Here is a 26,231-nt window from a genome sequence, read left to right on the forward strand (position 1 = left end):
CAAGACACTGCCATGAAGTGACAGGTGTTTCAAACCTGATGGTGCATTGATAATTAGAAACTGGAAAATAGCAATACTCCAAATAAACTAAATACCTTTGATTTCTCTGATGAATTGGGTTTATTACTGTTTTTCTGCTGTCCCTGCATACATATAGTGTGAGAAATATGTTACATTATCTAAAAATTTGACGGCAACAGTACCTTGAAATTTGAAGCTTTCAAAGAAATCCCATGAACTCGATGTTCTTCTTCCTGTTAAAAGAACAAGTGATGCTACATAAAATCTCGAAGAAAAAAAAACAAAGCATCCAACCAGTGACAAGATAGGGATATGATAAATATGACTTCAACTCTAAAATTATAAGAAAAAAGAAGATGAGATACTCAGTTAACTTAGAGTATCGTTTATATATATTCAGATGGAATCAGGTCTTGTTTCAGCACAATATCTAAAGAGCCAACTCATCAAATAACCCACATAAGATCGTTTCTTTATCGTTCAAATCCATTTGTGTGTGCCCTGGGGCCCTCCCTTTTCTCTTCCTTTCACTTCTCTTCTTTCTCTGTTTTATACAATAACCAATTATATAGGCTATCCAGCATTCTTCTAGAGTCATGCCAAGGATAATGTTGATCATAATCCAGGGACTCTGCATCTCACAGCTGGGTGAGATAATGTTGTTAGTGTGGACTTATTATTATTATCACTCTCTCTCTCCTACTTACTCTCCTAGGGTATAAATACCCTCCATGTAACCCTTTGGGTCCTTATGTCATTCTGTTAGTCTTCCTTCATCGATCATCCTTCTTCTCCTCTCCCTCAAACCTTCTAGGGTTTCACATGGTATCAGAGCCCTTGGGCATCTGATACTAGGGTTTGACATCGCCCTAGTTCCGGCAGAACTCCGGTGAACCAAGGATCTGTTCGATCCTGCAGGAAGGGGAAACCCTAACTGCAATTTTGATCGACTGCTGGTTCTCCGACGAAGCTTTCTGCCAACGACCGCCAGCCGCTGCACAACCAGCCCGCACGCCAGCCGCCGCGCAAACAGCCCGCGGACCAGCCGCCCGCACAGCCAGCCCGCGGACCTGCTGCACGAACAGCCGGCCTGCACGCCAGCCGCCGAGCAGCCAGCCTGCGGACCCGCCGCCCGCACAGCCAGCGCACGGACCAGCCGCACAAGCAGCCAGCCCGCACGCCAGCCGTCGAGCAGCCAGCCCCCGGACCAGCCGCCTGCGCAGCCAGCCCCCGGACCAGCCGCCCGAGCAGCCAGCCCGCACGCCAGCCGCCGAGCAGCCAGCCTGCAGACCAGCCGCCCGCACAGCCAGCGCGCGGACCAGCCACACGAGCAGCCAGCCCGCGACGCCAGCCGCCGAGCAGCTAGCCCGCGGACCAGCCGCCCGAGCCGCCGCCCGCACGCCAGCCGCCGAGCAGCCAGCCTGCGGACCAGCCGCCCGCGACGGCCAGCGCGGACCAGCCGCGACGAGCAGCCAGCCCGACGCCAGCCACCGAGCAGCTAGCCTGCGGACCAGCCGCTCGCGCAGGCCGCACGCGGCCCAGCCGCCCAAGCAGCCCGCCCGCACGCCAGCCGCCAAGCAGCTAGCCTGCCGACCAGCCGCCCGCGCCGCCAGCACGCGGACCAGCCGCACGAGCAGCCAGTCCGCACTCCAGCCACCGAGCAGCCAACTCTGTCATGGCAGACGCGGACGACACTCCTCCCGTCTCCGGCAACTCCACCACGGAGGGGCCGCGAGTACCCCCGTCGCCAACGACGTCGACGACTGATTTTTCGGACGTTGACTTTCAGCGGGAGCCGCTGTCTCACAAAGTGGTTCATCCACTTCCGATGGTCCCGGAGTCGACACTCCTCTGCGGCCCGAACATCCTCTCCTGGCGCCGTTTCATCGAAACAACTCTCAAGGCCCGCCAACTGTTTAAACACTGCATTGCCGCACTGCTCACGCCGACCCATCCGTACTTCGCTGCCTGGGAAGCCGAAGAGAACTTCATCATGGGCTGGCTGTACATTCACACCCTCGCTCCCGAATTCCGTGACCGGTTCCCGCATCGGACTACTGTGAAGGGATTTTGGGACCAGGCCGCCGCCTATTGTGGTCGTGATGGCGACAACTGGCGTCTCTTCAGCCTCGTTCAGCGCGCCAACAGCCTACGTCAAGGACAATTGTCCATTTCGGACTACGCATTGGCCCACAAGAAGCTGTGGGAAGAGGTCGACTATTACCTGCCGACTGACGACCCGCCCTGCGTGTCCTATCAAAACACACTTCGTCTCCGGCTCCTGGGATTCCTGAACGGCCTCAACAAGGAATACGATGACATTCGTCGTCGAGCACTCCACCGACGCGAAGGCCTCCCGTCGATTGATGATCTCGTCAAGGAACTCCAGGAGGAGGAGAGCCACTTCCAGCTGCAGGGTTCCTCTGCCGAGCCTTCTCCCGATTCGACGGCTCTTCTCACTCGGCAGTCTACTTCCTCCTCCGCCTCTACTTCCGACCCGCCGGCCTCTGCAGTGGTGTGCAACTACTGCAACAAGCCCGGTCACCGCAGTCGTTTCTGCCGGCGTCGCAAGCTAGATCAAGAGAAGAAGAAGGCAGCCGACTTGAAGGCGATGGTCGCCGCCACCTCGTCCGCTCCTGCCAGCAGTACCTCCCCGTCTCCCATGGATCAGCTTCAGGCCGACATGGCTCTTCTTCGGGAACAGCTGGCCGCTATGCAGTCCCAGTCCTCCGCTCACTTTGGTGGTTTCGGTGCGTTCTCCTCTCCGGTGTCTGATCAGTGGTACTGTGGTCATACGGCACTTCACTCACCTATCGCCTCGGATACAACCTGGGTACTTGATTCGGGGCTACCGACCACATGACCCGTTCAATGACCGGTTTGTATCCTACGAGAGGCACAGTGGCGTCGTACAGTTCTCACGGCCGGTGGCGGGCGTCTTCGCGTGGCTGGTATCGGGCAGTCTATGTAGATGGCCTCGGTGTCGCCCGCAACGCCCTTCATGTCCCCGACCTGCGAGCTATCCTCATGTCACCACAGCGCCTGGTTGATGATGTCTTCTGTTCGTTCCATCTCCAACCTGACGGCATGTTCCTTTCTGACAAGGGGGCAGACTACAGCCATTAGACGGAGCACGGGCTGCTGCTGTTGGATGATGGGGTCGCCGCAGTGCTTCTTGGTACCTCGTGGCCTCCGTCCGGTTGATGAGCAGCGCCGTGCCCGACTTCACTTGGCCCACCAGCGCCTGGGCCATCCTCCCTTTTCTACTTTGAAGCGACTCTTTCCTTCTGTGTACTGACTCGATCTTCAGACAGTGGTTTGCGGCTTGTCAGTTGGCCAAGCATCGCCGGTCCACGCTTTCTCCATCTACGCCCCACACCTCGACGCCGTTGTTTCGCTGCTCATAGTGATGTTTGGGGACCGCCCGCAGGCGAGTCTGAAAGGCCATCGATATTTTCTCATCCTTGTTGACGAGGCTACCCGCTACACATGGACGTATCTGTTGGCTGCGAAGTCTGAAGTTTCGCCTCGGTCCGGCATTTCTGCACCTTGGTCCAAACCCAGTTTGACGCGCATCCAGCGCTTCCGGTCAGACAACGCCCGCGACTTCATCAATGCCGATCTCACCTCCTTCTTTGCCGAACGGGGAATTCTTCACGAATCCTCGTGCGTGGCGACACCGGAGCAGAACGGCATGGCCGAACGTCGCATCGGCTATGTCACCTCGACGGCCAGAACTCTCTTGGTGAACTCTCACGTGCCATGGCCATCTTGGGGCGACGCGGTGTTAACGGGTACCCAACTCGTCAACCGCATTCCCTCCGATGTCCTTGGGTTTCAGAGTCCCATCGATCGCTGACCGCGCATTTCCTGGTGTTCCTCTTCGACCGCCTCCTTCCTCGGTCTTCGGCTGCACCGCCTATGTGCACGACACCTCCCCCACTCGCACGAAACTCGACGCTCGTGCCCTCCGGTGCGTGTTCGTGGGTTATGCCTCCCTCCAGAAAGGCTACCGGTGTTATCATCCGCCGTCTCGCAGGTATTTCATCTCGGCAAACGTCACCTTTGCCGAACATGAGCCCTACTTCGGTGACACCTCTTCCCGCCTCCCGTTGGATGAGGTTCCTGTGGCTCCCTACTTGGAGCCCTTTCCCGTTGCGGAGCCCACTGCTCCCTCACCATCCACTCATGTTCCACCTCCACTTGACCTACCTCCGGCTCCCGTGGCGTCGTCTCATGAGGGGTCTTCGGAGCTCTCCTCCACTACCCCATTGCCCCTTCCGGCAGCCTTGCCACCTTCCTCCACCCCTTTGGCGGTTCTGCCACTGCCGCCCGCATTGCCTCCACCCGTGTCTCCCTCTTTCCCCGGTGTGTCGTCATCCACACCTCTCGGGGAGACACCCTCCATCACTCCATCTGCGGCTTCTTCTCCTTCCCCTCCCGGTGAGCTCGCTCTCTCTCCCGGAGAGGGGTCCTCTTTCCACGTATGCTTCCGCTCCTCCGTCGGACGAGTCCTCCCAGCCCCTCCCGATGATGACGATCAGTTGGGTTGGCCTATCGCCCTTCGAAAGGGGTCCGCGAGTGCACCCGCACCGCGTATCCCTTGTCCCACTATATCTCCTTCGACCGCTGAGTACTCCTACCGGCCGTCTCTCGCTCGCATCGAGTCGGACCATGTCCCACGCCGCCGAGCCGATGCGATTGCTTCTCCTCATTGGAAAGCGGCGATGGACAAGGAGATGCAGCCCCTGCTCAAGAACCACACTTGGGATCTCGCCTCCTCCGGGCAAGAGGGCGGTGGATTGCAAGTGGATCCACACCAAGAAGCACCGTGCGATGGCACCTCGAGCGCTACAAGTCGCGCTCTTGTGGCCCGGGGTTCACTCAGTCTTATGGCGTGACTACTGAGACGCTTTTCTCGAAGATGGACACCGCCCGTCTCCTCTTGGCAGTGGCCGCCATCTTCACTGGGTCATCCGGCAGTTCGACGTGAAGAACGCCTTCCTTCATGGCGACTTGACGGAAGAAGTGTACATGCAGCAGCCTCCGGGATATGCCCTCGGCCCTCCTGGCACCGTCTGCCGACTGCGGAAGTCCCTCTATGGACTGAAGCAGTCCCCGCGGATGTGGTTCGGCCGCTTTTCTTCTGTGATGAAGGCCGAGGACTACACCCAGAGCAACGGCGACGCTTCTCTCTTCTTCCGCCATACTCCCGCTGGTGTCTCCATCCTGGCGGTCTATGTTGACGACATTCTTATCACCGGCTCAGATTCTGCAGAGGCTGGTCGCCTTGGTGTTGCCTTGGCCAAGGAGTTCGAGATCAAGGCCCTTGGGCCTCTCCACTACTTCCTCGGCCTTGAGGTGGCATATGCCCCACGGGGCATTTTCGTGTCTCAGCAGAAATATGCCGTTGACTTGCTGGCCCTGGCGGGCATGACGGAGTGTGCGCCAGTGAGTACTCCCATTGACCCCAACGTGAAGTTGGGCACGGGGGAGGACTCACCACCGGTGAATTCCTTCCAGTATCAGCAGCTGGTGGGGAAGCTCCTCTATTTGACGCACACCCGACCCGACATCAGCTTCGCCGTCAACCTCCTCAGCCAGTTCATGCACTCACCACGCGAGATCCACCGCCAGGCAGCATATCGGGTACTTACGTACCTCAAAGGCTGCCCCGGCAAGGGGTTGTTATTTCCTTGCAGCACGGATCGGACAGTGAAGGTGTACACCGACGCTGACTTTGCTGGATCGATTGTGGATTATCGTTCCACTACCGGGTACTGCACGTTTCTGTTTGGCAGTCTAGTCACGTGGAAGAGCAGCAAGCAGGACAAGGTGTCCCGCTCTAGTGCCGAAGCCGAGTACCGAGCACTCGCCGATGGGGCCTCTGAGGGCCAGTGGATTTACGGGATTCTCCATGACCTTCGTGTGGAGTATTTCGGCCCGATCCACTTCTACTGCGACAACAAGTCGGCGATTGCGTTGGCCAAGAACCCTGGCCAGCAGGGAAAGATCAAGCACATGGAGCGCAACCGCTACTTTTTCAAGGAGCGTATGGACGAAGGGATCTTCGACCTCGACTTTGTTGCTTCCGCCGATCAAGCCGCGGATGTCCTCACCAAGGGACTGTCCCGGCCTCTCCTTCAACGTGCAGTGTCCAAGCTCGGCATGGACGACATCCATACTTCGCTTGCGGGGGGGTGTTAGTGTGGACTTATTATTATTATCACTCTCTCTCTCCTACTTACTCTCCTAGGGTATAAATACCCTCCATGTAACCCTTTGGGTCCTTATGTCATTCTGTTAGTCTTCCTTCATCGATCATCCTTCTTCTCCTCTCCCTCAACCCTTCTAGGGTTTCACAATATCTAAAGAGCCAACTCATCAAATAACCCACATAAGATCGTTTCTTTATTGTTCAAATCCATTTGTGTGTGCCCTGGGGCCCTCCCTTTTCTCTTCCTTTCACTTCTCTTCTTTCTCTGTTTTATACAATAACCAATTATATAGGCTATCCAGCGTTCTTCTAGAGTCATGCCAAGGATAATGTTGATCATAATCCAGGGACTCTGCATCTCACAGCTGGGTGAGATGGCGGATCTCTCTGCCGAGCTCGCCATCGCTGGGCCATGTCCAGTGAGTTTCTTCCCCCGTCCCAACCCTCCATCTCGCCGCTTCCTCCTTCCCTTCCCCCGCGCGAGCCGCGGCAACCCGCAGAATTCTCGCGCGGAAGGTTTTCGCGGCGCGAGATCTGATTTCTCCGATCCGATCGACGTCGAAGAATTCTCGAAGAAGATGGTGATTGATGAAGAGGAGGAGCGGTTAAGCGGCAAGGGGAGATGGTGGTCGGGCGAGCTCTACCAGGATGATGACAATTATGATGGTTTCTTCGATGATGAGCCGGATCAGCCTTGGGAAAATGTTTGGATCTTCAAGATCGCCGATCTCGTTGAAGGGAACAACGACGAGCAGCAGCTAGGGGAAGATGAAGGGAAGATGAAGAAGGTGAACAAGGCGCTATCGGCGTCGATTTCGACCGGGAAATTCCAAGGCCAGGGAAGAGTTCTCGGCTCCACAGCAGTGGAAGCGGAACGACCTGTCGTCTCCCCTCTCGTGCAGCGGTTATCTGCTCCCTCTGATTCGCGGTTGGCCGGCGGCACGACCAAGGTTGATCCCAAATCCAAGCCTGTTAGTGAGAGGCCTCTCCTAGTGGGTCATGTTCTATAAACCCACTAGGCTCCCTCACTTATCACTAACTCATATTCTCTCCTCTCTCTCTCCTAGGGTATATATACCCCTCCTCATGTACATTCTGGTTAAGGAATTCATTTCCTCTCCTTCCTCCAAGCCCTAGCATGGAGTTCAACATGGTATCAGAGCCAAGCTCTTGATCCCCATCTCTAGCCCTAAGCCTGTGTGCGGGCTTCTTCTTCTTCTTCTTCTTCTTCTTCTTCTTCTTCTTCTTCTTCTTCTTCTTCTTCTTCTTCTTCTTCACCATCACCCTCTCAATCTTCTCCTTGCTCGCATAAGCAGCGCCGCAGCAGCGCCGCGCAAGCAGCGCCCGCAAGCAGCCGCCCGCGAGCAGCGCCCGCGACGCCGCAAGCAGCCGCCGCAGCAGCGCCAGCAAGCAGCCGCCGCGAGCAGCGCGCGAGCAGCGCAGCCGCCCGCAGCAGCCGCCGCGAAGCCGCCGCCGCAGCAGCCGCCGCGAGCAGCGCCGCGACGGAGCGCCCGCCGCAGCCGCCGCCAAGCAGCCGCCGCGAGCAGCCGCCGCGCAAGCAGCCGCCGCGAGCAGCGCCGCCGCCGCCGCCGCGCAGCAGCCGCCGCGAGCAGCGCGCGAGCAGCGCAGCCGCCCGCAGCAGCCGCCCGCGAGCAGCGCCGCGACGAGCGCCCGCCGCAAGCCGCCCGCAAGCAACTGTCTCCCGTGTTCGGACCGTGTTCGGTTCTTCGTTCGCTGCCGCTTCTGCTGTTTGCCGTCATGTCGACTACCTCCAGCATGGGCAGTGATCCGTCTGCATCCACCGCCCCGACGTCAACCCAAGCAGATTTCACCGCGCTGACTTTGCCGGGAACTCCGTCGCCAAAATCGGTGCTCCTCTCCCTCCGCCCGGATAACTGCCGCCTCAGTGCTCCGAACTTGATGTCGTGGCTGAAGTTCGCCGAGTACACTCTGCGCCGCCTGCTCCAGAAACATCTCACCTGCCAGCCCTCCCGTCACGGACCCGCATTTCCCGGCCTGGAGTGCCGAGCAGTACTGCCCACTCTTGGCTCTTGACTCACACTCTCTCGGGAGGTCTATGACAAGTTCCTCCACCTGACGACTCGCTGGAGATCTGGGAGCACGCTCGTCGCTACTGCGGGCATGATGCTGATGACTGGAAGATCTTTACTTTGGCCGAGCGGGCGAGTGTACTCCGACATGGCACCATGTCCATTATGGACTATAGCCTTGCCCACCAAGCCCTGTGGCGCGAGGTGGACTATTACATGCCGGTGGGGGATCCGAATTGCGTCGACCGCCGCCATGCTCTCAAGCTCCGCTACATGTCATTTCTCGACAAGCTGAATCCGGAATATGCGGATGTCAGGCGCCGGGCTCTTCACTCCCAGACTCCTCTTCCGGACTTCGATGGTCTGGTTAAGGAGTTGACGGAGGTTGAAAGCAGCCTTCGTCGTCAACGTCCGCTGCTGGACCTGCCTGCCGAGTCCCCCGGCGAGAGTGCTGCCCTCCTGTCCCGCCCTACGGAGCAACCTCCCTTGCTGCCCAAGCCTTCTTCGGGCTCTCGGGCACCGTGGTTTGCTCCTACCGCGTAAGTCGAATCATCTTGAGGCCAGGTGCATCAAGAAATTTTTGGACAGTACCCGGATCCGGAGGTCGCCTCATCGCCATCAGCTCCTGCCTCGCCGCCTCGCCGGTCCCGCAGCCAGAGCCCATCTTGCCCAGGCACCGGCCCCGTCGCCCTCTAGCTCCAGCCATCCAGCCATGACTAATGACCAGCTGACTGCCGAACTTGCCCGTCTCAGCTCCCAGCTGGCTGCCCTGCAGACCGGGTCTTCTTCGCAGCCTACCGTGGCTCACTTCAGTGACTTCGTGCGTTCTTCCTTCCCAAGTCAGATCAGTGGTATTGTGGACACTCGGCCCTCCAAGCTCCCTTCGTTTCGGATACCACCTGGGTGCTTGATACTGGGGCCACAGAGCATATGACCCCGTTCAACCACCGGTTTCTGTCCTACGAGCGGCACCTTGGTGGTCGAGCTGTCCACACGGCGGGGGGGGGACGACTTCGCGTGGCTGGTATCGGGTCGATCCATGTGGATGGCCTTGGTATCATTCACAACGTCCTTCATGTTCCGTCCCTTCAGACCTTACTTATGTCACCGCAGCGACTCGTCGATGCGGTCCATTGCTCGTTCCACATTCAGTCTGATGGGATCTTTTTGACTGACAAGGTGGGGAAGACTTTGCGAATTAGGCGCTCGGATGGCCTACTGCTGTTGGACGAGAGGGGGCGGTCGGGGACGGTGCAGCGGTGCTTGTTGACGGTCGAGACCAGCGCGGCAGCGGCTTCTACTCACTCACCAGCGGCTCGGGCATCCGTCTTTCCATGTTTTGAAAAGACTTTTTCCGACATTGTGTACTGGCTTGACCTCTCTTCTGTTGTTTGTGATGCATGCAAACTGGCGAAGCATCGCCGGCCTCCTTCCTCCGTCGACTTCTCACAGTGATGTTCCCTTATATCGCATTCATAGCGATGTATGGGGTCCGTCGCGACAGGCCAGCCTGAAGGGACACCGGTGGTTCTTGATCTTTGTTGATGAGGCCACCCGTTACACGTGGACCTACTTGTTGCCGTCCAAGAGCGCCGCTCTCGACTGTTCAAGCCTTCTGCACCATGCTTCAGACTCAGTTTGGCCGGACTATTCAGCGGTTCCGGTCCGACAATGCGCGGGACTACGTCAACCAGGAGTTGACCTCGTATTTCACCGCCCATGGGATTCTCCACGAGACGTCTTGCGTGGCGACGCCCGAGCAGAATGGCCTTGCCGAGCGGCGTATTGGGTATGTCACGTCGACTGCCCGCACTCTCCTGCTGGACTACCACGTCCCGTGGACTTATTGGGGGGAAGCCGTTCTGACGAGTACTCATCTCATCAACCGGCTGCCCACCCCGACCCTCCAGTTCAGCCCTCCGCTTGACCGGTTGTCGGCTGCCTTTCCCGCCGCAGCTCCGCACTCACCTTCTTCCCCGTCTTTGGCTGCACGGCATATGTTCATGACACGACGCCTCCCTGTCGGGCTGGATGCCCGGCGCTCAAATGCGTCTTTGTTGGCTCCTCCTCGCCTCAGCAAGGGTATAAATGCTTTCCTCCCTCCTCTCCTCGGTTTTTCGTCTCCGCCAATGTCACCCTCTCTGAATTTCAACCCTTCTTCTCTCCCACATCTCCTCCGGCCCCTTGAGCCGGATCTGGTTCTGGAGCCCGCTGCTCCTTTCCTCCCACCGCTGCCTCTCCTCCCACAGTCGTTCCACCCTCCTCTTCTTCTCCTCCACCGGTCGGCTTTCCTTCCTCACCCATTGCGCCTACCCCATTATCTTCCTCCCGACCTCGCCCTGCTTCCGCCTCCTCCCGCCTGCTGAGTCCTCGCCTTCCTCTCTTCCGCCAGCCATTTCCGAGTCGTCTTCTTCTCCTGCTGACGATGACTCCTGACTTGCCTATCGCTGCGTAAAGGGGTCCGCCAGTGCACCCGCACTCCCTTTACCCCTCTCTCACTATCGCTCCTTCGCCAGGTTGAGTACTCCCTACCGCCTGTTTTTGACCCGCATCGACTCTGTCTTCGCTCCACGCCGCTTAACCGATGCTATCGCTTGTCCTCATTGGAAAGCGCGATGGATGAGGAGATGTGCGCCTTGCTCAAAACCACACGTGATGTGGTTCCTCTCCGCCCGGAAGACGGCCGTCTCTTGCAAGTGGGTTCACACCCCAAGCACAACGCCGATGGCTCCTGAACGCCGCAAATCGCGCTCGTGGCTCGTGGCTTCACTCAGTCCTACGGCGCCGACTACTGAGACGCTTTTCTCCGGTCGCGAAGATGGACACCGCCCGCCTCCTCTGGCGCTGGCCGCTCATCATGGGTGGTTGATTCGCCAGTTCGACGTTAAGAACGCCTTCCTTCATGGCGATCTTACCGAGGAGGTCTACATGCATCATCCTCCGGCTACCCTCTCGGCCTCCGGGACCGCTGCCGACCGCGGAAGTCCTTGTATGGACTGAAGCAGTCGCCGCGGATGTGGTTCGGCCGCTTCAGCTCCGTCATGCGCGCCGAAGGGTACACCCAGAGCAATGGGGAAGCCACTCTCTTCTTCCGTCACGGCCCGGCCGGGGTCGCTATCCTGGTCGTTTATGTGGACGACATCCTGATCACCGGGTCGGACACTGCCGAAGCTTCACGCCTCAGCCGCTCCCTTGCCCGCGAGTTCGAGATCAAGGCCCTTGGTCAGCTCCGGTACTTCTTGGGGCTCGAGGTGGCCTACTCGGCTCGTGGTATCTTCATCAGCCAGCAGAAATATACGGTGGACCTGCTGACTTTGACGGGTATGACCGACTGTGCTCCTGTGAAGACCCCCATCGACCCCAACGTCAAGTTGGGCGCCGGGGGTGACTCTCCGCCGGTCAGCACCCATCAATATCAGCAGTTGGTGGGGAAACTTCTCTATCTGACCCACACGCGTCCCGACATCAGCTATGCAGTTAGCCTTCTCAGTCAGTTCATGCATGCTCCGCATGAGATTCATCGTCAGGCAGCTCACCGGGTGCTCGCGTACCTGAAGGGCTGTCCCGGGAAGGGTTTACTCTTCCCCCGGAGCTCAGAGCCGACTGTAAAGGTATATACAGACGCTGACTATGCAGGCTCGACTGTGGACTACCGGTCTACCACCGGTCTTTGCATCTTTGCCTTCGGGGGCCTTGTGAGCTGGAAAAGCAGCAAGCAGGATCGTGTCTCCCGTTCGAGTGCAGAGGCGGAATACCGGGCACTTGCGGATGGGGCCTCTGAGGCTCAGTGGATTCACGGGGTGCTCCACGAACTTCGCGTCGAGTACACCTGTCCGATCCACTTTTATTGTGACAACAAATTGGCTATTGCCTTGGCTCAAAATCCGGGCCAGACGGGTCGCATCAAGCACATGGAGATCAACCGCTACTTCTTCAAGGAGCGGATGGACGAGGGCTTGTTCGACTTGTCTTTCGTGCCGTCATCCGACCAGGCGGCCGATGTTCTCACGAAGGGATTATCAAATCCTCTCCTTGTTCGTGCTACCTCCAAGCTTGGCATGGATGACATCCATACCTCGCCATGGGGGCTGTTAGTGAGAGGCCTCTCCTAGTGGGTCATGTTCTATAAACCCACTAGGCTCCCTCACTTATCACTAACTCATATTCTCTCCTCTCTCTCTCCTAGGGTATATATACCCCTCCTCATGTACATTCTGGTTAAGGAATTCATTACCTCTCCTTCCTCCAAGCCCTAGCATGGAGTTCAACAAAGCCCTCTCCGAGCTCCCACGGTCGCAGTGAGTTCAGTCCTTGGGAGCCGTTGATTTCTTCTGGGAATCGATCGGCGTTAGAAATCCCCCGACCTCAAGTCAGCTCTGAAATTCAGCAGCAACAGGAGGCGAGCAATGTTGATGAGCCCGCGGCAGACATTGAGACGAGGGATTTTATGGCTGGATGGCTTTGGGGAGTTTGTGTCCTTGGAACCACCGAAAGATTCGTTTGATGTCGTTCTAACGCTCGTCCGAGGTTCTCCATTTTCTTTGTCCGCAGCGGACGCAGTGCAGCGCTCGTTCGGCAAGAGAATGAGGGGCCAGATTGACGGGGGAAGGGAGAAACATCGCGGTGCATTCAATCCCAGAATTGAAGAGAGGGGGAATGGAGTTAATCCCCTGAGTCATCCGTTGGGGCAGGCAGAAGCACAGCCGAGTCGCCACCTATGGGTAGGAAACCTCCCACCCCGAGTTACTCAGGGCATGTTGTTGGAGCAGTTCCTACGATTTGGGGACCTGGAAACTACCGCTTTCATACCTGGGCGAAGCTATGCCTTTGTTAATTTCAGAAGGGTGGAAGACGCAGTCTTTGCATTGAGAACCTTGCAGAGACAGAGGTTCGCGGGGCTGCCTCTTAAGATCGAGTTTCAGAAGGGGATCACCAAGGCAAAGTTTTACAACACTCAGGGCCGGTGACGCGATACTCAAAGAGAATTCTGTGAAGGTGGAATGGGGTCTCACCATGGCATGAGAGATGCAACGTTAGAAGACTTTCGCCGAATATGATACTCGTCAGTGGGAGATCCTGGAACAGGAGTTGCTCCTCAAAGACAGGCGCAAGTACAGAGGTCATGCACAAGGAGGAAATGAAGAGAGGGGTAAGAGACCCGTGCACGTTCAGCACAAGGGGGGGCTACATGAGAGTGACTAGGGTGCCCTGAACAACAATCAGAAGAAGGATAGAACAGGACCAATGCCGCAAGGAAGATGGCGGAGGGGGTCCTGGGCAAGAGAGAGCAGACCCCGGGGGAACACATATAATGCAGAGGGAGCGCAAGAGGACCCTGGTTGTTGCTTTTGTGGGCAGAGGCATAGACAGAACAAGAAGACACGTGAGGACGGCACACGAGCAAGAAGGCCTCTTCCTGATTGGAGAACGAAGCGGTTGGATGGGTGACGGTGAGATCTCGTCACGCAAAGAGGGCTCAACATGTCAATGGGTCCATACAGCGAAGACCCCTCGGGGAGAAAAACATTTGTTTCAGATGTTTAGCACGAGGCCACCACGCATGTGACTGTCGAGATCCAATAATCTGCCGGGGGTGCCGAAGGACAGGACACCGCCAGTTTGAGTGTAGGCAAGGAAGAGGCGAAAATAACAGAATTCAGGCGCAGACAGGACACCAGATTCAAAGCCAAGGACAGCAAAAGATCAAGTATCTACTGAAGGGGAGGATGAGGGCATCAATTTTCTCCAAAAATGCATGTTGGGAGATGTTTTCGGAGATAACCCAGAGACCGAGGTTGTACGGGCTGGCTTATGGCAGAAATTCCCGAAGCTAGAGCAGGCGGAGATACGGAGGATAGATACCAACACCTTGTTTCTTCGAGGGATACCGACGGCTGCCTATGTGGCGATATGCGGCTGGAAGCAGCGGATCACAGACACCACGGAGGTGAGATGGCGGCGGATACTCCCCACCGATGGAGCTGATGGAGTTAAAAAAATGGGGATCATGGTGGAGGTGCACGGGGTCCTGTTGGTGCATCGCAATAAATCGACGCTGACAAAATTGGTCTCCTCATTCGGACGGCTTAAGAATATCATCTTGACAGGGTTAGAATTCGGGGACCCAAACGTGGTGTTACTTGACGTTGAAGTGATAGAAGGGGAGTCGTTACCAGAATCAGCGTGGTCACATGGACACACGAAAACCTTCAAGGCCAGAATAAGCCACAAGACTCCCCCAGCAGCACCTTGCGAATTCAGGGGATCCCCCACAAGACCCCCGTCGGTGCGATCTACCATGGAGGTAGGTGTACAAGGAGTAGAGAGCGGCAGCCCGATGCAGGAGGAGAGCGCATCATCGGCCATACCGCTGACATAGCCCACTGTGGACAAGGTTCAGAAAGACCGAAGCCCAAGACAGAAGAGGATGCGGCAGATAACTAATGAAGCTCTTCGCCGGTTCAAGGGCGTGGTTTACCAAAGGGGGAAACTGGCTTTAACGGAGGCAAATGGTAAGAAGACGTGGGTGGTGTTCGGGCAAAACGGTTAGGTGCGGTTAATTGTGGACAGCAGATCAAAGAAAGCGAAATCTCGAAAAGAGCCACACGAGGTAGCACCTAAGGGTCAAAGCTCCAAGGGGAAAGAGACCATAGAGTCATCAAGCCACATAAAGGAAATAGAGACAGAGGAAACTCAAATCACACACCCGACATTGCTTGAGTTGGCGGAGGTAGTGGAGGTGGCACCGGAGAAGAAGCAGGGAGGGCAATTATCATATCATAGATGAAGTGTGTATCATGGAATGTGCACGGTCTATGGGATGAAGGGAGACGGGGAGTGGTGGGAGCTATTTACGGGACTGGGGAGCCGATGAAGTCTGCCTACAAGAGACGATGTTGGAGAGGTGTGAAAGAAAAGAATGGAACTTGGTGGGACGAGGTTTTCTCGAGGGCTTTGTGGCTGTGAATGCCACATGTAGATCCGGGGGCCCATTGGTGGCATGGAATACGACGACCTTTGCTAAAGAGGGGTCATGGACGGGACAGTTTGTGGTGGCAGTAAAAACGAAGAGAAGGAGCGACGGTTTTCAATGCATGGTGGCATCGGTTTACGGCCCTGTTATTGCAGCCCATTGACACAGGTTATGGGAGGAGCTGGAAAGTGTAGTCTCCCTCTTTCACGGGATGCCATTGTTATTTGGAGGCAATTTCAACGTGACTTTGGAGTCAAGTGATAGACCGAGTGGGAGGGGAGGGCAAGATCTAGGGTCAGAGGCTTTCTGGTCTTTCGTATCCAAGACGGGATTACACGAAATGGGACCGACAAATTGTAATTACACTTGGCGAAGTACGAGAGGCCACACCGCATTTTCTCGCCTGGACAGATTCCTTTGCTCCGTGGACCTATTGGAAGAGTATCCATTGGCAGATGTACGAGCACTCCCCAAACCATTATCTGATTATGTTCCAGTTATCTGGCAAGCTAATGTTGGCCAGAACAGATTGACCTATTTTAAGTTAGATCGCTCGTGGCTACGTGAGAAGGGATTCAAAGAAGAAGTGATAACATGGTGGAGAAGTCAATCAGCACAGGGCACAGCCACGATGAGGTTGGCCACCAAATTGGCAGGTCTAAGACAACACCTTATTGGGGTGAAAAAAAAAGATCCGAGAGGGAAGACGCCAGTGAAGAGATGAAGCCCTTTTACGGGTCCAACAGTAGGACTCCATTGAAGACACAAGATGCCTGGTCGACTCCGAACTCAAGGAAAGAAAAACATGCAGAGGGGTGGTGGAGGAAGAGGATGAGAAGCTTGAAATGGCTTGGAGGCAGCGGTCGCAGCAACTTTGGCTGAAGGAGGGGGACACCAACACACGGTTCTTCCATATGGCGACGAATGGAAGGAGAAGGTCGAATCTTATACCACGAGTGAAAGTGGGAAACCGTGAAGTCTTGGGGGCACAAGGAGTGGGAGAAGCACTAGCAGATCATTTCAGAACAGTCACTAAGCAGGGGGCTCGCAACCAGTGGAGATGGGAAGGTAGAAGCGTATCTAGGTTATCACAAGCACAACAGGCTGAGCTAGTGAAGCCTTTCTTCGTGGAAGAAGTACGAAACGCGATCCAAGGTTTGAATGGAGACGGAGCCCCGGGCCCTGATGGACTCCCAGTTTTCTTCTTTAGTGAATTCTGGGATGTTGTTGGCTCAGACGTGATGGATACATTGGACGAGTTCCGGATGGGTAACTTCGGCATGGAAAGACTGAATCGGCCATATTTATTTCTGTTTCCCAAGTGCGCAGGAGCGGTGAATGTGGGCCCATTGCTCTGTCGACTTCAATCTATCTCATCATCGCCAAGGTGTTGGCTAACCGGTTGAGAGGGGTGATTGGGGGCCTAATCGGACCCTTTCAATTGGCCTTCATTCTGGGAAGACAATTGCAAGACAGTGCGGTGGTGGCGGGGGAGATCATTTCAGCTTGGAAAAGAAACGGAACGAAGGGCTTTATTTGGAAGGTGGATTTTGCAAAAGCCTATGATTCACTCGATAGGAGATTTCTATGGTCCGTCATGCGAAAGCGAGGATTTTCCGAGGACTGGGTGGCCTGGGTGCGACGTTGCGCTACGTCCCACTCTTTCTCAGTCTTGGTCAATGGCAGGGCAGCAGGAGGATGGATCCGCCCACAGAGAGTAGTCAAACACGGCCTACTGCGCGGCTTTCACACGGCGCGCTACTCCAGGGGTATCCCACTACTCCAATATACGGATGACACAACATTCTTCCTGGAAGGAGCTGCGGCAGAAACTCACATCATATCATCCCTGTTAGAATTATTTGCTGATTTCTCGGGGCTACGTCTCAACAGAGAAAAGTCAGCCTTTGTGAGATTCGGCCAGTCGTTGGAGGAGGAGACCCAATGCACTAATTCGCTAGGCACACCCCGAGGTTCGCTAACAATGAAGTATTTGGGTCTTCCACTGACAGGGAGACGCATCCTAGCTGCAGACTGGCAGCCAGTGATTGACAAGGTGGAGCGCAGGTTGGAGGGCTGGCAGAACAAGATGTTATCACAAGGGGGTCGCCTGGTACTTTTGAGGTTGGTGCTCTCAGCGATCACTATATTCTGCCTATCGGTATATAAAGCACCGGCAGTTGTGACAAAGCGGCAAGAGGGATTAATGAGGCGGTTCTTTTGGGGAGGTGGGGGAGAGGGGGATACCCCTAGTAGCGTGGGATGTGGTCTGTAGACCTCTGAAACAAGGAGGGCTGGGGGTTCTCCACTTGGAATCCATGAATTCGGCATTGCTGGCTAAATGGGTCGAACGAGTTATGAGACCAGCGGAGGGTCGTGTTTTCAATGTCCTAAGAGACATATATGGCTGTGATATGGATTGGGAAAGGCAATGGGTGAGAATTAGGGGGGAGTCCCCTTTTTGGCGCAGCCTACGTCAAATCATCCCTCACATTCATGAGTTATTTGATGCCAAACTGGAAGATGGGGAAGGCTTTCGGTTTTGGCATGATAACTGGTCAAAACAAGGTCCCTTGAAGTTGAAGTTTCCCAGACTATTTGCTATAACAAGGAACCCAACTGCCACAGTCAGCGAATGTTGGGACGGGGCTCGGGTCCCAACCCTCTCTGAGACATGATCAGACCTTCAGTTTGAGGAGTAATTGGGAATGCAGGAGATCCTCCTACCTCTCAGCCCATCAGCAGATTATCGAGACGGATGGGTATGGCAGGGGCCACCTTTCTCGGTGAAGGATGCATACTTGAAGATTCGAGGGGTGGCGAGAGATGACCCAGAAGTCAGGCAGGCATGTCACGTAATGCTGAAACTAAAGATTCCTCTTAAAGTGAGAATTTTCGGCTGGTTGTTGAGGAGACGGAAACTCGTCACACGGGTCTATCGGCGGAGGTGGGCACCAGCGGAGCCCGTCGACTGCCCTTTGTGCGCTGGGGGCGAGGAAGACTGCTCACACCTTTTCTTCACATGTCACCTCGCTCAAGGAGTATGGGCCTCGCAACAGATTTCAGGGGTGAATATCTCCTCAAACGACAATTTTTGGGCATCAGTCACGACAGGTGGATACCAAAGCAGAATGGAGTGGGGGACAATTCTCGCACTACTGTGGGCGGTATGGTTGCACCGAAACGAAGTGGTGTTCAAAGGAGGAAAGGCTTTAGTCGAGAGTGCCATATTTGACGTTGAGGCGCTAATATCTTTTTGGGGGGCAGGGGGATAAAAGCAGGATTTGCGGTCATATCTGTAAATGATGTGCACTTGACTCTTTTTTTTAATAGTATCAGGTGGGCCACTGGTTTCGGGTGGTCTACCCTATTTTCTTCAAAAAAAGAGTCATGCTAAGGATATGTCACAGAAGACAGTCAACAAGAGGCTCATTCAAGATCAGTGGAAATAACTGATCTTTGAATAGATGTAGGGGATATGTTCTTTAGTATAACTTACAAAAGAGGGCAACTGGGGCATGCATCAAAAAATGCAACACGCATGAAATAAGAGCAAGGCCAAAAAAATAAAGTACAAGTGGGAAAGGTAGTTACAGAGATCATTTTTAAGGTTCATCACCAACAAGAGCAACAAGCTGGAGTAGTCGGAATGAGCATTATGAACGGCTAGACAGGCGAAAGATCTCTACGTCTAGAGTTGCTTGCCCTTTCCAATCTAATCTTCTGTGAACATTCCAGAGATACTCAGCTTGCTCAAATCACGCAAGTCATTGGTATTTTCCTCTGATTGGGTACACACTACAGGGCTATAAATAGCCCCTTGTTAAGACAATTGAGAAACCTTTGAGGAATGACCGATTGAGGTTTCATCGCATGACTTAGCTGCATCTCGTTATCGTCGGAGCATGAAATTACGTGATCAGAGGTTCTAGAGGGTAACTTCATATCTCTCCATCTTTATTTTACCTCATCCCTATACTATCTATCTCTTACTATCTTCATTCAAGATAGACCGCCACAACTCCCTTATTCTTCTTTCTTGGACTTGAACACTCCTACCTTTCTTGGAATACCTGGCTCATGACGCCATCATTCTTCTTTATCAGATCATTTCCCTTCAGATTGTCGAAAGCTCTTCTTTATCCCTTCCCTTAATCTTCAAATTCTTGAGATCAGTTTCTGTAAATATGTCCTCCTTTGGTGATACGTCAGAGTTGTATTTAACAGCATAAGTTTGAATCCATTTGACTTATTTATGGCAAGCGTAGGGGTCATGTCCAGTATCCAACCTGTCTGTGCAGTTTGTTGATGACTCTACACAGCTCAAGGAGGTATAATTCTTAAGATCCAAGGTGGGTTTCACAAGAATAGTACAGCTTTGTAACATGATCATAAGTCAGTATTCTGTGGGAATCAAACACGTGAGGTCAGATAATGCAAGAGAGTATTTAAATGCTACTGCCAAAAAGAGTATTAAACATGAATAATCATGTGTTAGTACACCACAACACAATCTGATGGGATTGGCCATACCTTAGCTGGTGGCCATACCTTAGCTAGCGCCAGAGCACTATAAGAGTACGCAAATATGCCCAGGTATTACGATGGGAGATTATCTTAAGAGAAGCACACCTAATCAATAGGACACCAACTAAGACAATATACTATCAGAGCTCAATTGATTGATGTCTACAGAATATCTTGGGTTCAAACTGAGAGCATCGCGTCCTTGGGTCCAAGGACCTACAGTCCTTGGGTGCATCGCGTAAATGCATGTCTAGAATGTCTGGTAAGCCAAACCCAGGAGCAATTCAGGGTGTACGGCCGGGATACTCTAATATTCAGAAGGAACAGGTAATATCACCATGAGAACAGGAAATTCCACAATTCAGCTGACACCACATTGAATAAATGAGAGACGTTCGTTCTGGAAACCCAGGGACACACAGCAGATTAGCCAGTCTAGCAGTAGCAAGCGATTACTTTATATTCTGTTAGCTGCTGAAGTTTGTTTCTATTATGCTTTCTTTTATATGACATGTAGCATGTCCGTTACATGTCTTTGTGAATTTGGCCCCTTATGGAGAAACCCATCCTGTACCTCACTATATAAGGAGTCCACAGCAACAGAATGAGGGTTAAGAACTATAATCATTTTCTGGTTCTGTCTGTTGGTTCTGTCGGTTCCGTCGGCTAGGTCTGGCTGAGGATAAGGCTACATAATACTACCAGGAGATGATCATTCTTCAACTACACGGGCATCCCAGAAACATACTCAGATAGAGCTGAAGCTGCTGATTGATCAGGTTGAAGAAATGAGGAAAAATCTTAAACATCCCAGAAACATACACAGGTGTATTTGCGATGGCCTAGACAAAGAGATGAGAATGATGTAATTGTCCAGGATGACTTGGCCCAGAGTAATGAAGGAAATCCAAAACTTGAAGACGAGAGTCTACAGGATCAAGATTCTGAGGAAACCTCTGATCTTGTTGACGATGAGGCTAAACTATGTGTCATTGCAAATCTAAGGGGAGTGAGGAGCTTCAAACTTCAAGTTAGGTATCCTCTGAATCATTTGCTTTAATGATTGTCTTAGCCCACAATGAAGAGTTTTCTTGAGCATGTAAATTAATGCATTGGATGATAGTTGTTGGAAGACTATGGATGCGGAAATGGACGCAAAGGAGAGATACCACAATTGGAAACTAGCCACTCCCTCAAGGTAATAGATTAGGTGGATGGAAAAGGGTTGATACCCAAAAAATACAAGGCATATCAGACCTTGGATAGGTATAACGCAAGGCACAATCATCATAATGAGCATCTGTATAGATATCCACTGAGAGTAATTCCTTTCTCCTAAATGACAGTTATGTAAAGAAGTAAAATTTGGGTCTCTAAATAAAAGTCAAACTGTAGCCTAAAGAAATGAAAACATGCAGAAAGCATCTTGAATTTGAACCTCTTTGGGATCTTGCATAGGTTGGCCCCCAAATCCAATGGCGAATGTAATATTTGGTGTTGAATGGTATTATTATGTACCCTTACCAATTAATAAATGCTAGAATTCTCTATTTACTGGCATCTACAGGTATTGTTGTTGCGTAAAAGACGAGCCTAGACATAATTATGTTGAGATTAAAGTTACCTTCTTTAGAATAAGCAACGTCGATGCACTGGAAATATCTCCATTTTTTCAAATACGTTGACAGCTCATCCCTTGCCATATTCTTGGTCAATGGCTCTGTCTATTCTTACTGTTCCACATGACAATTTTTTTTTTTTTGAACGAAAATATGGAAGACCACCTGGGGCCGGTGGTCAACCTGATACCATTAAAATGAAAGTCATGTACAGACCATTTACAATCAAGACTCAAAAGGGGTCTGCCTTTCAGCTCCCTCCCTCCCACCCACCATGACACTAGCGCCTGAATGTCGTGGATGTAACTCTCCACCGAAGCCATCCTCCCCTGAAACACCATTTCATTCCGGTGCAGCCACAGCAGCCTCCCCCACTCCAGTTTGCTCCTGGGTCTCCCGAGCGTGGCTGAGGCCCAAAATGCCTCGTCAGAGGAGATAACCACCCCTGGGACCTGCTGCAATGTCCATACGCTCTGAGCAAACTGACACGTGAAAAACAAATGGGAACAGTCTTTGTCTTCGTCACTTGTGCACGTAAGACATTCGGTGGAGTCTGTTGGGGCCCACCTCCTATGGAAAAGCCGGGTAGCCAGCTTTCTACGCCTCAACATCCAGCTGAAGATCCGCACCTTGAGGGGAACTTTTTGCTTCATCAGCATGTGGCATGCCTTGTTGACTGTCGAGTCACCCCCCGCTGCACCCCGAATCTTCAAATATGCATCTTTCACCGAGAAGGATTGTCCCCCCATACCCAGCCATCTCGGGAATGAGTCGATGGGGTTAAGGGTAGAAGGAGCTATTGCATCCCCAATAGCTACCTGAACCGTAGATCTGATAGTGCCCTTATCAGGTTAGGGACACAAGCCCCATCCCAACAGTCAACAACCTTGGCATTTGGATTCATTGCTAGGGCAAAGAGTCTTGGATACTTCAGTTTCAAGGCCCCTTGGTTGGACCAGTTATCTGTCCATTCCACATGACAATAATGCCTTCAACCTAAAAATAAAGACTATCAAACCTAGAGCATATCCATGCTGGACGAGCGTAGTATAATATTAAGTGGTCTGAATATATCTGTCATGGACTAACTGGTTCAACCCCGTCCAAACAGGTCTACATAAGGCAGGAGTCTGAACTAAGTCAGTTGAGACTTGGTAGATAAGAGGGGAACAGAGGCCACATCAGGCTTCATCAGGATCTTTTACAAGAAATGGTGAGGCACTCCCCCTGGTGAGTGTGGTGAACGATTGACATTCTTGTGAGTGTTGTTGTTGCCTACCATTCTCCCTCTTCCTTGTTTACTCCGAGCCCTGCAGACCTCTCCGGATGGTTGGGCTGGTATCTATCACTCATATCAGAGCAATGGTATCCTTGGATCCAACCTACACCGCAGCAAACCTCGACCATCCTCCCAAGCTCGCCCAACTCAACTACGACCTACAAGCCCAGAGGTGGCATCCCAGTCCAACCCCGTGGCTTGCTTGCAGCCTTTCCATTCTCTGCAGCAGGACATGGCCGTTCTGACCCAGATGGTGACACAACTGGACCAGCTGATCAAGACAATGCCGCAGCCTAGCAAACCCCCGTGGACACCCCCCCCCAACACTGAGCCTCACCATATCAACCGGTAGTGCCTCCCCAAACCCAACCCGGTGCCTGCATGATTCATCACCACCAGCTATGCCGTGACACTCCATATTGCTCCCTCCCAAGTTTGCTTGACGGGCCCCATCAGTTTTCCCCACACAACGAGTTTGTGAAGCCCACAAGCAAATGGTTGGCCAGAGTGCAGAGATATTATGCAGATTCTGCAAGTGCAGAATCTGTCAGAGCATTTTGTGAGTCTCTAGGTGATTTTCTGCATACATTGTCAGAATCTTCTGTTTTGTCTTGTCAGAATCTTCTTGATCGACAAAATATCTTCTGACAGATTCTACAGGTCCCAGAATCTGTAGAATATCTCTGTGTGGATATCTCAATCTTCGGGAGTTACTTACATATTCCCATTAGCACAATGAACATGATTCTTGACATGAAATGGTTGAATTCAATCGGCATTATGGAGATAACTGGTTATCAGTCATCATGATCTTTTTTAAAGAAAAATCAGCATTAAATTCTTCTTCAAAAAAATTTCATGAGTTGATCAGACTGCGGTATGACCCCAGAATAAGCTGATCAGGTATCTCCTTCAAGAAAATTCCAAATAACCAACCAGTCATCACAACAGGGGCAAGATAATGAAGAACTGCTGACGGAGGTTGGCCAGATTTTTATCTGTCTTTGAACCAACAAAAGCATTTCCACCTGGACGCAGTATTGATCATAGCCCTTGATTCAGGCACAGGTTCCATCTCAATGGGATCCTATCGCTATCCCCAAGCATTGAAGGATGAAATTGAAAGGTTGGTGGATGAGTGTGCACATCATGCATTATTCAACATTCTTAAAACACTTCATTTGACAGTCCTGCCCTCCTCATGAAAAATGAAAGACGGTGCATTGCATTTTCGCTCGATTCATTATGTGTTGAACAAAGGCACCAGACCATGAAGCAAATAGGCGGGGGAGCTTATTGCCTGGATCTTTCCCCCAACTGTTGCATCCAACATTAGCCAGCTTTCGTTGGCACCTGACCCAAACACCCGTGATTTCAACTTTCTTTAGCTAGACATTTTTGTACAAATCCGAGAAGGGAAACGGGAAAAGAGGTCAATTTCTCTCGACACTTCCTTCGAGGCACAACCATGCTACGTGATGGATCTATCTCCCCGGACTAGTTGAGCTGCATTGACTTTTGGTCCACATACTAACCATGCATCCTATTTCTTGCTGAAATTTGATTGGATCTGCAAAAAAATTCCTCAATTGATTCCACAAAAGGAATTTTTCTATGCATCTTTGATGCCATGGTATTGAGGAACCAAGAGTGAACCAATATCTCTTCCACTTCCTATTTCTTGAACCTTCAATGAGCCTCAGCAAGTAGCTCCTCATTCAGGTGGTCTGTCAGATCTCTCCCAAGAAGAGTTAGTTGTACAGCTGACTTTATTGAATGGGTTTCGCTCACTATCTCTCTTCTACCTCTCTTCTATCCCATCAACATGGGCCGATTTCAGACTCTCTCTCCTTCCACTATGAATACCATGTAATGAACCCTAAATCACTCTTACAGGGTTGAGCCTCTTTTAATTTTAGGTCTCTTCGGACTTCACTAATGAAGAATTTTTGCATTCGATTTCAAGTTCTCCAGAATTGCAGCTAAAGTAATAAACAGATGCTCTTTCTCCCCTGTTGAAGCTGAGGTGATTTTAAAAAAAGAGCTTGCCTCATGTCCAAATGATGAACTTAACGAAAGGAAGAAACTAAGAAGATTATTTGATGATTAAGATTTTCCCACCCCTTATTCACAACCTCCGATGAAGGCTGATCAGGTTCACGATACAAACCTGTGCTCTGATACAGAGTTAGTGTTTACAATCTTCCTGAATAGCTCCATCCATCAATAGGCATTAGTGTTTGAACAGGAAAAAGAGAAAAAAGACGCACATTTATTCTTGACCGGCCTGTTTGAATACAGGCTATTCAATGATGGGCTCGGGGCATTTGTTGCCCTAAGTAGATCAGATAAATCAAGAATGAAATATGCAACAATTAAAATAATAATGTGTGAGCGGGACATAAAAGAAATTTAGGCACACTGTGTTATAGTTTTGAGACAGGGCAAGGTAAACTATGGAGCAGACAAGTTTCTTTTCAAAGCATGTCAAATCAAGTGAGGGTCATGGACGTTAATATTGGCTATTGTGTCATAGATAAACTGCTGGGAGTCGGATGAGGGAATAACACAATTGCGAAATTCGATTCCAAATCATCGTGAAACAGAATAGTTCTTCTGCATCTCAGTTGATGGACTCGAGACTTCTTCCAAATCACCAGGATTAAGATAACCTGAATCTATCGAACGGACTACACTTTCCCAACCCCACTAGAGCACTTATCATAGGTCACATCGAGCCAGTGCATTAAAGAACCTCCAGTGCATTGAAAATTATATAACAAGGGTTCAGTGCATTGAAGGATCTGATAAGTGTCGGGATTAATCTTAGGAGACGGCATAAAATAAATTAAAATAAGATTAATAACAAGAGTTCCTATTCTGCGGGGAATACAAGCTCTCTGGTGAAAACAAGAAAAAACAAATCAAATCTTCCAGAAAACAAACAGATGATCGGTTAAATCATTATCTAAACACAAACCTGAACAAAGTGAAGATATAGCTTGTTAAATGTTCTGAGGGTTTTCACCACCAAGTAATGAGCATCTGCTTTAGTGACAACTGGATCTAGATGTCCATTGCTTCCTATGAGTCCATTGATCACATTGTTTGCAGAAAGAGGTATCGGTTTGGCTTCTTTTCTAACATCTATAAATTTTCGTCTTCTCTTGACAAAATTATCTTCTACGCCAGTTGTCAACTTCTCCTCTTCAGGTTCGCGACTTTTATGAGCAAATCTTGGGCTAGACCTCCTGTTGCCAGAGTATTCTTCAAGTATTTTTCTCACCCTTGACTTTGCATTCTCCATTTTTAGCAATAGAATCCAGAATTTACTCCTTCAATTGCCCTACCCAGTACCAGGGAGTCTGAGCTGAAGAAAAAATGCAAGAAGCTTCAATCATTGTAAGAAAAGATAGGCCGAGTATCATGAGGAACAATTTTGGAAGGTAAGAAATATTCAATAAATTTATATTTTCAGGAGTGGGGGAATGGAGAAAGAAATTTCCTTTTTTGGAAAGTCTGGATTGAGAACTACACAGGGCCC

The 26,231-nt window shown here is 51.9% G+C and overlaps 1 protein-coding gene across 3 annotated transcripts in view; it reads right to left on the reverse strand.

The window, feature by feature from the left end:
* The window catches only part of SUVH4 (histone-lysine N-methyltransferase, H3 lysine-9 specific SUVH4-like protein), a 91,068-nt gene that overhangs the window by 63,834 nt on the left and 1,003 nt on the right, over window positions 1–26,231 (reverse strand). For 2 of the 3 annotated variants that reach the window (XM_078576734.1, XM_078576732.1), the window contains exons 2-4: window positions 25,668–26,057; window positions 204–254; window positions 96–143 (exon numbers count right to left, since the gene is read on the reverse strand). In XM_078576734.1, coding sequence (XP_078432860.1) covers window positions 96–143; window positions 204–254; window positions 25,668–25,994 — 426 coding nt within the window. In that variant the 5' untranslated portion in view covers window positions 25,995–26,057. The remainder of the gene's footprint in view (window positions 1–95; window positions 144–203; window positions 255–25,667; window positions 26,058–26,231) is intronic. The other variant, XM_078576733.1, reaches the window with a different exon arrangement.

Source organism: Wolffia australiana, chromosome 6, assembly GCF_029677425.1.
Source record: "Wolffia australiana isolate 7733 chromosome 6, ASM2967742v1".
NCBI lineage: Eukaryota > Viridiplantae > Streptophyta > Magnoliopsida > Alismatales > Araceae > Wolffia > Wolffia australiana.